Raw genomic sequence first — 11,396 nt, 5'->3', positions numbered from 1 at the left:
GGCTCAAAGCTATATCTACTGAATGTATTCCTTATATTTCTTTGCAGTATTAAAAATAATATGTAATTATATTAGAATATACTAGAATTGAGATGGCAAATGGAAAGTCTATATAATCACAGACTTCCCCAACCTCTCTATTAAAGAGAGGGAAAAAAGAAAGGGGAAAAGAAGAATGAATATTATATTATAGATAATAATGATATAGTAACTATTAAATAAACTAGATTAAAGCTTGTTTTGATCTAAAGGATATAAAACTTTCATATTCAAGCTTCAAGATGAAAATACAACTGAAAGGAACTCCTAGAGCTATAATTCCCTTATAACAAAATGTAATAGATAGCTGATAGTCTGAAGGTAGCCAAATCGTATTTCGCATTTCTCTATTTATTATTTCAACTATCCAATGATTTGATATCGAGTAGCATTCAAAAACTGAGGATACCTTTTAATCTGAATAACCCTCAAATGCTTAAAGCGATTTACCCGTTGCGATATCCCAGAGCCGGATCGTTTGATCGTCGGAGCCGGAAGCTATCACTTTATTATTTGGCGAAAAGACAACCGACCAAATCTAACCCGAATAGCCCTCGAATACTTGAAGCGATTCGCTTGTTGCAATATCCCAGAACCGGATTGTTTGATTATCAGAATTAGAAGCTATCACTTTATTATCCAGCGAAAAGGTAACCAACCAAACCAGATTCGAATAGCCCTTGAGTATTTGAAGCGATTCGCTTATTGCAATATTCCAGAACCAGATTGTTTGATTATCGGAACTGGAAACTATCATTTTATTATCTAGCGAAAAGGCAATCAATCAAATTTAACCCGAATGGCCTTCGAGTGTTTGAAGCGATTCACCTGTTACAACATCCCAGAGCCGGATTGTTTGATTGCTAGAACCGGAAGCTATCACTTTATTATTTGGCAAAAAGGCAATTGAGTAAACTCAATCCGAATGGCCCTCAAGTATTTGAAGCGATTTGTTTGTTGTAATATCCTAAAGCCAGATCGTTTAATTACCGGAGCCAGAAGCTATCACTTTATTATTTAGTGAAAAGACAACTGATCAAATCCAATCCGAATAGCTTTCGAGTATTTGAAGCGATTCGCTTGTTGCGATATCCCAAAGCCAGATTGTTTGATCGCTAGAACCAAAAGTTATTACTTTATTATTCGGCAAAAAGGCAACCAACCAAATCGAATCCGAATAGCCCTTAAATGTTTGAAGCGATTCGCCTATTGCGATATCCCAGAACCAGATCATTTGATCACTGGAATCGGAAACTATTATTTTACTATTCAGCGAAAAGGCAATCGAGCGAACCCAATTCGAATGGCCCTCGAGTGTTTGAAGCGATTCGCTCGTTACAACATCCCAGAGCCGGATCGTTTGATTGCTAGAGCCAGAAGCTACCATTTTACCATCTAATGAAAAAGTAACCGATCAAACCAAATCCGAATAGCCTTTAAGTATTTGAAGCGATTCATTTATTGTAATATCCTAGAGCCAGATCATTTGATCGTTAGAGCCGGAAGCTACCATTTTATTATCCAGCGAAAAGATAACCGACCAAACCGAATCCGAATAACCCTCAAGTATTTAAAGCGATTCGCCTGTTACAATATCCCAAAGCCAGATCGTTTGATTACCGAAACCAAAAGCTATCATTTTATTATCCAGCAAAAAGGCAACCAACCAAATCAAGTCTGAATAGCCCTCGAACACTTAAAGCGATTCGCTTATTGCAATATTCTAGAGCCGGATTGTTTGATTGTCAAAACCGAAAACTACTACTTTACTATTTAGCGAAAAAACAACCAATCAAATCGAACCCGAATAGCTTTCAAATATTTAAAGCGATTCGCCTATTGCAATATTCCAAAACCAGATTGTTTAATCGTTGGAATTGGAAGCTATTATTTTACTATTCAATAAAAAGACAACCAAGCAAATCCAATCCGAATAACCCTCGAGTATTTAAAGCAATTTGCTTATTACAATATCCTAGAGCCAGATCGTTTGATCGCCGGAGTCGAAAACTATCACTTTACTATCTGGCGAAAAGGCAACTAAGCGAATCCAACCCGAATAACCCTCGAGTGTTTGAAGGACAGTATTCCAATTTGATTGTATTCTTGATATCTTATAAATCTAATTGGGGATATATTCTTGAAATGTTTTTTCGAATAATACTCTCCTCAGGGACAAAGACAAGAGCTGAACAATAAATCTGAAGAGGAGCCTGCTCAATTCCTATTTTGCTATAAAGAATAAATCGAATAGCGTCATGCAAAAAGGAGGAAACTCTAATATGATCATTTAACTAAATCAATAATATTAGTGAAAAGCTTTCAAGTCGCTTGATTATAACTTACGCTAGTAAGAGCTTGTAAGCCCTTGATTATAGTAATACTCTCGGATATCTTTCCTAATAAGCTTAATGCTTCAAGCCAGTGAAGGAAGTGATTTTTGAGGAATGTATATGCTTGACTATTATCTGTTATACAAGCACCGCTCTGTTCAAGATGATAAGCCCAATATAGACATGCATAGCGAACGTCTGCTGGAAGATATGAATCGATAATTGCAGGATCAATATTCGCATGAGTGATTCCGGGCGTATATAGGTTGCAGATATCCTTCTTCAAACAGCCATTAGAAGATAAGATCTCTAGACATCTGGTGGCAATCATCTCGTGGACTGCTTTTTCGTCCACCCAAAACGGATTTGTATCGCGCTTATCTGGATCAATGAGGAAATCACGGAATGATAGATGGAATATCCTAATCGGAAAGTCGGCGGAGGGTTGTACACATATGACGGAATGTAGAGATTCAAGCCTGCCATATATGTCAGATTCATAACGATTGAGAAGTCTAGCTAGAGACGCTATTGAGAGAGGTTCAACTAGAAGTATAATAGAGCCAATAATGCTGCAGAAGTCCTGTATAATAGATTTTTTAGCTAGTCCAGCCTTTTCATAAGTAGTTGATCAAGGATCGGGCGGTAGGTTGCATCAATCCCATCGGCCCCAATGTACATGTCTTTATATCTCATGATCTTGGCTAGTTGATTAGCAGGGTTTGACCACGCAGAGTCTTCAATAAATCAACAAACAGTAACTGCAAAGATAAAGAGTGGGACAGCCATCTGAATAAGCTTTTAAATAATATCGGGTTCCGGCCAATTAGATGGAAGCTGGTTTTGAGAATACTAATTGTTGTATTTATTTCTAATTCTTGATAGATTATACCATAGAAAAGCTGTAATATCATGCTCGATTATTGATACTGGTATTTGGTGTAGCAATAGATCCTGATAGTGCCCTTCAATATTATTGAAGCCAAGCCGAATCGGCAGCTTAGGTCTGCTTATCACAAAAGTCCTCAATTGTACCGACTTCAACATTCTTGCTTGCGATAACAAGCTAATGATAACTTTGATATCCTTTTCTTGCTCGCATTCATCAAGAGCATCAATCACAAGTACAATCTTCTTCGATTTTTTGGCATCATTATTCAAAATTGTTAAAGGCTCCAAAATAAGCTTCTCGAACTGCTTCTCCAAGGCCTTTCTAGGAAGATCAGGATTGTTATCGATAGCATCTCTAATGCATGTTGCCAAAATAGGCTCTTTGGTAACGAGTTGTGCAGCAATAGTTGTGAACAGTAGAGCTGCGTTGCTACGGTTTCCCTCGCCTCTTTTGAAGAAGAAGCTACCGCCAAGAACCCCCTTTTCGGTAAATGATTGGGTTACTGTGCGTGATATTGTAGACTTTCCCGTACCTGCCATACCGTTAAGCCAAAAGACACATTTGCTTTGAGAATCCTCCGCCCATGTCATTATGTTCTGGAGAAGAGCTACTCGAGTTTCTGGATGACATTGTGCATCATACTGATCGGCGTACGAGCCAAAAGCTGCGTCCCCCGCGGTTGGTAATTTGGAAAGGACGAATTTCTGACCTATATCAAGAATCTCTGTACTGTAGGATATGTTAGCCAGCAGAAGCCGAATGGAAAGCTGTGGCTTACGTCTGGTCGATACTGAGAGCAGCGGAAAGTTCATCCCGATAGTTTTTGAAGGTTGTGATAGTTGCGTTGACCTCTGTGCTCTCAAAAGGCCACTTTAGCGAACGAATTCCAAATCGGCTCATTACCTTATTCCGTTTCCCAATGTTGAGATTTTCTTCAAGCCTTGTTTCTAGCCTTTTTAGCTGAAAGTCGCAGATGCGGAGTCCATCATGTAAACGCTGCGAAGTGTGGAGCCTATTGGAATTTGGGCTCATAAGAAGCTGTTGTGCGCCTTCAAGCGTGATCTTCAATCTATCTAGCTCCCCTTGCAGACGTTCAATGTCGGCTTTGGCTTTCTTAACGGCATGAGAATATTGTAAACAAATCGATGCAATTTTCGCAGAGAGCTCGATTACAGCGATGATATTTGCAGCTGCTCCTAAACCTTCCATATTATCGCAATGTGGGTTAAGTGATGGTAGTCTCAGGGAAATAGCAAACTGATAGTATTTGATTTTATAAAATTAATGAAGTAGTGAATCTCTGGTGATGAGATATTTCATAAGGGTGTAGGCAGAGTAAATATATTGTAGTACAGTTATCGAATTAGACTATTAAATATTTCCTTGTAAAACGCGAAGAAATGTTCTCCATGCTTAATTGGCATATATTGACAAATCGCAGCTTTCAAAAAGGTTGGAAGCATCACTTCTTGATAAAGCCGTCTATATCTGACAGGATTAAGCCTTTACAGTCGCTGTTTTTACAGCTTTAACTGCTTGCCTTATTGTTCGGCGCTTATATCTTTCGTTCTCTTACCATATCAATGTACGGTTACGTGTCACAATGCCATCGGGCATGCTAGTTTATCATGATGCAGGTTCTGTAAGATGTGATGATTGCCAGTCAACCTTTGGCAGGTCTTATCTTACTTGATATGTAGTCATGTCGATTGGAAAGAGGATTGGAAAGAGGATTGGAAAGAGGATTGGAAAGAGGATTGGAAAGAGGATTGGAAAGAGGATTGGAAAGAGGATTGGAAAGAGGATTGGAAAGAGGATTGGAAAGAGGATTGGAAAGAGGAAGGTTGATGAAATATGAGTAGACTTGAGGAATATTAAGGTAATTGTAGCTACGAAATTCCGATACCGAGTGAACGTGCGTTAATGTAATATTAATATGTTTACTCTACTACAATGTGGTTTATCAGTGGGTTGGACACTTTTTCAATATTCTTTGTTCTTTCACTTCAATATGTGTTTATTCAATACATTATTGATACAGATGATAGAGGGTTTGTATTTAAATTGAGTGGTGTAGAAGATATGGCGAATTATGTTTTGAATCCCGAGGTGTGAAGAAGGTTAGAAAGCTTTGGGCTTATTGTTTTCTAAAACGATGTATAAAACTAAAGGCGTGTTTCCGTTGTGTTTATGACTTCAAAGAGTTTTGTAGTGTATTTTGATTGTGAAATACATTAATAGTTCATTTTACAATTATTTGATTTGATTCTGTTATTGGTTTTAGTATGGAATTGAATTATCAAAAGCTATACTTTATCATAAATCAATATTTGCGGGTATTCGTAGAGATGGGTATATCTTTTCAATTAATTAGTATTCCTGTTTTATGAAAAACAATCGCTATTCTCTTAATTCTTGTTCAAGTTGCATAGTTGGAGAAGTTATTATCTTACTCCATAACTCTTGTAGCCTTAGGCTTTAAGGCAACCAAAAACAACAAATGATGGAAACAGCTCAAGTAATATATTCCTCTAATATATCTTGATAATCAGATAAAGAAAGGGAATCCAAAAAGGGATCGAATTGTCATGCAATTAAGCCTTAGTCAAGTTACTAGAAGTAAGCTATTTGTTAAATATAATTCAAAAACTGTTTGACTACAATATCATAAAGCCAATCTTTATTGAGAATAACTGAAGTATTAGAAATAAGCAGGCACATTATTACAGCACACAGGTTTGATCCCTTCGGAGGGGACTAAAGGGTAGGTGTGAGGTTGGATATATAATATTCTACGAAGAGGGAAAGGAAGAGGGCTTCCTGGACGTATGCCTATATAGAATAAAGATGATTAAACATTTATGACAAACTACCCTAATAAATCCGTAGCACACATGATACTTCTCATATACATTTATATATAGTCTAGAGCTCTCTCCCTCTCCCTTTCCTTCTCCTTCTCCTCCTCTCTTTATTCTTCCTTTCTTCTTAGCTTTAGATTTTAAGTCAAAAATTGAGTCCTTTTACAACAGTCTCTCTAAGATCATTTAATTATCAGTATATATGCGATCTAGACAGACCTCACATCTCTCCTTTTCCTTTCCGTTTTGTTTTCCTTTTACTTTTCCTCATCCTTTCTCTTCTTAACTTTAGATTTTAAATAATAGAATCAAATCCTCTTACAACACAACACCTCTTTACAGAAAGCATGATTTATTTGACCAAGATCACTATAAGTCACGTTACCAAGTTTTATTTCTGGATTGAAAGATGAGATTAGGTTATATTCTAGAAAACGATATACCGAATACCGTTAAGGGCTTGTGGTTTAGTGGTATAATGTTCCCTTAGCATGGGAGAGGTCCGGCGTTCGATTCGCCGCTAGTCCAGTACACATCTTCCTTGTGAGGTGTGATTTTTTTGTTTTTTCTAGTATTTTTGTTGATTGGAAGTCCAGGTCGAGGAGGTTGACTTTTTTTTCTCTCGATGTTTCAAGATGAACCGTGCTCAGAAATCACGTGTGAGCAACCTCACAATCTGATCACTGCCGCTACAACATTATTTCAAATTGAAGAGAGTCTCGAATGTATTCAAGTATTTTAAGAGCTTATAAGAGAGACTATCATATTTACATGGTTCAGCATTTATGATGTACCGAATTGATGACCGATTTCAGTTTGTCATTTTACCGTAAAGGTGGATGGCAATATGTGGAAATACATATTATCGGCATCCGCATCATGACTTGGGGCAGGCAAGACTCAAAAGACCGGGCAAGTGATCGATCTAAAAGCGAGTGCTTCAATCTCTGAGTGCCTTATATGAACAACTGTACTGTAAAGTCTTTCTTCGAATCATGGACTGGTAGAGCCTCATCTTAATGCCCTGACCTTTCACAAGGTTTCCTGAAAAAAGGGCGCAACTCCTAATCATATCTGAGTAGTCTCCGAATATATAACGCTTCTCTCATTCCCATATCTATTCAATCCTTTTTTCGCACTTATTCTACCAATTTTGACATTCTCAATATACAGCCTTGCATTCAACGCATCTTATTCGTCGCCCCTTTCACACACACTTCAAAGTTGTCAATTTCTTATTGGCCAAAATCTCAAGCCACATCGCCCTCTTTACAGTCAAAAATATGCCTTATTATTCTCAGCAGGATTATTCTGCATACGAGATGCCCAACTCCGACTATGCATGGCAATCGCTACCTGGCGAAGAACTCTTCACTGGAGGAATCGAGAGCAACACGATCATCAACCCTTTCTTTGATGCAGAGCTTATGACGAACTGGCAGATGCCTAACCCTGATCAAGTCCACTTGAGCGGAGAGCCTTTCCTGGAAAACGCCCAATTTTCATTCCATGTAGAGCTTACGGCACATCACTGGCCGTTACCAACGGCCAACCATTCTATGCAAGTCCCTTTGAATGAAGAATTCCTCAGCGAAACTCCCTCGACCCACCACTTCTTACAACGCCCTTCTGATACGGAGAGCCCAGTCAATCAAATAATATCTCCAGCTCTCAACCAATCTCCGTAATACCCTGCATGGGAACAGAGAGGGGCTAGAGAAGTTGGGTGAGTTTTTTTTTTTTGCTGATCCATCAGCCTGCGGTGTGGTGCCATGCTGCATGACCACCAGACCCCCTCGGTGACTGTTTTGGAGCCCCTGCCTTCACTTAACGCAAATGCGCCTGCCACCCCCTCACCGCTGCCCACCACTGCTCATCCAATCACCGGCCGTTATCCCTGCTCCTATCCTACCTGCGCTCAAGACTTCAAGCGCCCATCAGATCGTCTTCGACATATCTCGTCAGTTCATCAACGCGGCAAGACAACTCAAGGAAAGAACCTCTGCCCTACTGTTGGATGTCGTCGAAGCTACGGGAGAGGACTTTGTCGTTCAGACAAAGTCAATGACCATTTGAAAAAGGTTCATGGTCTTGTTAGAGTTGCTCCAAATGGTACTTCTGCTTCTGCTGGCCCTTCTGTCAATGGTACTGGTGACAGTTTCAATGTCGCTGGCGGAGCTACTGCTTTGGCCAGAAATGGGAATTGATAAAGAGAGGGCTCACGAAGGAGTGACTTTTGATTTGACACAGATATACGCAGTGTTGTTATTTCATGGGCCTCGAAGAGTTGGATAAGACATGGAGGATTTCTTTTCTTGGCGATGCTTCATTTGGATTTACGGCCTCTGGTAACGGTAGATAGCTTTTCATACTGAATACGAATCATTCCGGTACTCTACAATCCTCCCCACCACTACGTTTTCTCAGTTCAATCCCTCTGGAGTTTTCAATAGTCCATCCAGAATGCAGCCTCGAGACGTTCTATCCATTAAGTCTTCGAATATGGCTTCATGTCTTGTTCCCCTTCAATATTTAGAGATAATTAAGAGACGCTCACTGTTCAAGACGTAAATTCTGATTAGAGTATTTCAAGCAATTGAGATCTAGTGCGATCCAGACTATTGAAACATGGGTAGTATGCTTAAGATGCACCGATAGTAGTCCGAAAGATCGGATCCGTTTGGGCAATATATGGAAAACCCCGTGATTTCGGATTCTCTTTCGTTGCACCCCTACTAGAACATTTCCGAGTATATACAACAGTAGGTACTACACCTCTTTCTTCATATCTCAATCCCTTATCTCTCATCCTTGACACGTGACCAGTCAGCAAAATGCAGCAGCTGTTCTTCCCCGCTCGCTCACTTGCATTTAGGATGGTAACCACGCTGCCGTGTAACAATCCCCCACCAATACAGCGTCGCCATGTTTTAACTCTAGCTTTTGTTTCATGGCTATTGCTACAAATTTGATGAACTTGTTTCTTTTGTTCTCTTTACCAAGGCAGAATATGGTATTGAAAACCCAGCGTTCATTCATGATCCCCGTTTACTTCGAGAAATTCTGTCCAAAAATACTTTGTATTTTGCAACTGCCGAACAAAGTAAGTGGAGAGAACAGGGGTGAGTTACCCAAGTCAAATCTGCACCCTTATCTGAAGATTACAGTGTAGCACTCGTTCAAGTCTCCACTCCCAAACAAATAGTATAAGTGGTGTCAATCACTGCGAATTACTTTACATTTTGCTTGTGTATCTCTCAACAAATCAACATTATTTTTTATACACATTCTAGCATCGTGACTCTATCACCGCCTGGGTCGAGCTCATATTGCCGAGCAATTCTGAACTTACAAATTCCAAGACATATTGGGCACCACTGATTAACAGCAGATTGCCATCCTTCAAAGCACTATTTCGGAAAGATGGCTTCCGAGTATGCAGCTGCTGGTGAGCGGTACAACGGGGAGAATAGTGGACTTACAGATGGTGACGACGATGACGCAATGGCTCGCACAGCCGCCAATATTGAAGATGAACTTGGGGATGAGGACGAGGACCCAAATCCTGGGGATAAAGTATTGTGGTTCGGGCAGCACAAAGGGCACAAATATGACGAACTATCTCTTTCGTACATAGAATGGATGGTGAACAAGTATCTGGAGAACCCAGACACTGCTTCGTCAAATGTGTGTTTTCAACTTAAAATATATAAATCAGGATTAACGATCAACCATTTAGATCAAGGAGTTCAAGACGTTGTACGATCGGAAGCAAGTCTGGATTGAAAAGAATCCGTCCGAACTCCCGCCCCCCGGCAAGACAATCATGTGGTTCGGCAAGCATAAAGGCATTGCTTTAGACAAATTGGAAGATGGATATGTGATGAGCCTCGTCAACTTTTATCACAGAGATGGAGACAGAGCAGAATCAAATGTAAGATACATCCTTTGCTGAAAACCATAAAATGTCAGCCAACATTTTCAATTAGATACGAAAATTCAAGGAATTAAAAGATAGGTACGATTCATGGCTCATTGCAAAAAAGATGCGCACAAGTAAAAGTCCAGGATCAATTCCAATTTGGTTTGGGGAGGACAAGGGTAGAGAATTTCGGACAATATATGACTCTCAGCCTCGGAAGTGGAGAAAGCTCCTAAAAATTTGCCGATGGGCCCCGATACTCAAAGCCATTGCTCGTGAATATGAGGAATGGAAGTTGAGAAAACCGCCACGACAACAAGCTGCTTCGCGGAATAAACCGATGATTGTCAATCCAGTTGGCGAGAGACTAGGGCCGGATGACGATGGAGTCGCTTCCGATGATGAGTCGTATGTATCCGACGGTGGCTTTGTAGTTCAGGATGAAAGCTCTGATGAAGATGAAAGCTCCGATGAGCATGAAACAGCGGAGTTGGAGACTGACGAGGAAGTCGACGAATCAACCACAACTGTAGATTGTGAGGTCGATAAAAACACATCCCCAAATCTCGATAGCAGCGAAAGCGATACGTTGGGAGAAGTGCTACCAGGAACACCGAGTGTACGAAGGTCCTCCAGGCGAAAACCGCTAGAAATTTCTGAAGACTTTGCTTCTTTATCCGACAGCGGTGATGAGTCGGAAGCAATTGTCTCTCCTGGTAAACGTAGAATGACACGTAACATTTTCAGTCCCCGAAAGAGGGTAGTTCTTCTGCTTGAGAGCGATAGCGACGACTAATCAGCTTCACTCTCCGAAACAGACAAAGGCAACGATTGAAGATTCTGGAAAATGGTATCTTTAACGGCCCGTAACCCAAGAGACGAGTTTTGATCACGAACAGAGAGATGTCACTTGCCCATCTTCAAATGCAACAAGAAATCAGAAGGGTGGTTCAAGTATTTCAGGTCCAGACGATCCATTGCTGCTTCTTAATGAAAGTACCAAGAGATAAGTTCAATCTTGACTCCCAAGCGTAGCAAAATTCCAAAGCGAACTAGAGATGCAGAAAGCACAGATTCAGAGACCATTCTGCGAGCCCAATCAAAGGAAAAGTTACAAACAGGGCAGAAGGCATGATTAACAGGCATGTAGAGTGTTATCTCATCTTGACTTTAAGAATTGGGACATCACATGGTGCACTGCAATGAAATTTTAGAACAATCACCTTTAGGATATAGATCGTGACGGGATCAAACTGTAGCAGGGATTTCTATTTTCCGTGTGTGATAATTGCAGTCATAATGGTGAGAGAGGCCAGCCGTTTCCACGTATAGAAGGATTTTCGGGAACG

At 40.2% G+C, this 11,396-nt stretch overlaps 5 protein-coding genes across 5 annotated transcripts; 3 read left to right on the top strand and 2 right to left on the bottom strand.

Annotated features, from left to right (window-relative positions):
* Nucleotides 1-223: 223 nt before the first annotated feature.
* EAF02_000211 (uncharacterized protein) lies at nt 224-796 on the bottom strand (the record flags this gene model as incomplete). The annotated part of the gene is made up of 3 exons (XM_038896259.1): nt 224-438; nt 490-537; nt 583-796. 3 exons carry the CDS (start codon nt 794-796, stop codon nt 224-226), a joined length of 477 nt encoding a protein of 158 aa, XP_038763118.1.
* A 2,428-nt stretch (nt 797-3,224) lies between these two features.
* On the bottom strand, nt 3,225-4,473 carry EAF02_000210 (uncharacterized protein; the record flags this gene model as incomplete). Its single annotated transcript, XM_038896258.1, has 2 exons — nt 3,225-3,993; nt 4,043-4,473. The coding sequence occupies 2 exons, from the start codon at nt 4,471-4,473 to the stop codon at nt 3,225-3,227; spliced, it is 1,200 nt and encodes a 399-aa protein (XP_038763117.1).
* A 2,935-nt stretch (nt 4,474-7,408) lies between these two features.
* Nucleotides 7,409-7,813, top strand: EAF02_000209 (uncharacterized protein; the record flags this gene model as incomplete). The annotated part of the gene is made up of 1 exon (XM_038896257.1): nt 7,409-7,813. One exon carries the CDS (start codon nt 7,409-7,411, stop codon nt 7,811-7,813), a length of 405 nt encoding a protein of 134 aa, XP_038763116.1.
* An 84-nt stretch (nt 7,814-7,897) lies between these two features.
* EAF02_000208 (uncharacterized protein) lies at nt 7,898-8,332 on the top strand (the record flags this gene model as incomplete). The annotated part of the gene is made up of 1 exon (XM_038896256.1): nt 7,898-8,332. One exon carries the CDS (start codon nt 7,898-7,900, stop codon nt 8,330-8,332), a length of 435 nt encoding a protein of 144 aa, XP_038763115.1.
* Nucleotides 8,333-9,548: 1,216 nt separating this feature from the next.
* On the top strand, nt 9,549-10,843 carry EAF02_000207 (uncharacterized protein; the record flags this gene model as incomplete). The annotated part of the gene is made up of 3 exons (XM_038896255.1): nt 9,549-9,812; nt 9,865-10,059; nt 10,115-10,843. 3 exons carry the CDS (start codon nt 9,549-9,551, stop codon nt 10,841-10,843), a joined length of 1,188 nt encoding a protein of 395 aa, XP_038763114.1.
* Between the last annotated feature and the right edge of the window lie 553 nt (nt 10,844-11,396).

This window comes from Botrytis sinoallii, assembly GCF_014898435.1.
Source record: "Botrytis sinoallii strain Bc 23 chromosome Unknown BSIN_001, whole genome shotgun sequence".
NCBI classification, from domain to species: domain Eukaryota; kingdom Fungi; phylum Ascomycota; class Leotiomycetes; order Helotiales; family Sclerotiniaceae; genus Botrytis; species Botrytis sinoallii.
Note: the sequence above shows the minus strand (reverse complement) of the source record. Positions and strands in the feature narration are given on the sequence as shown.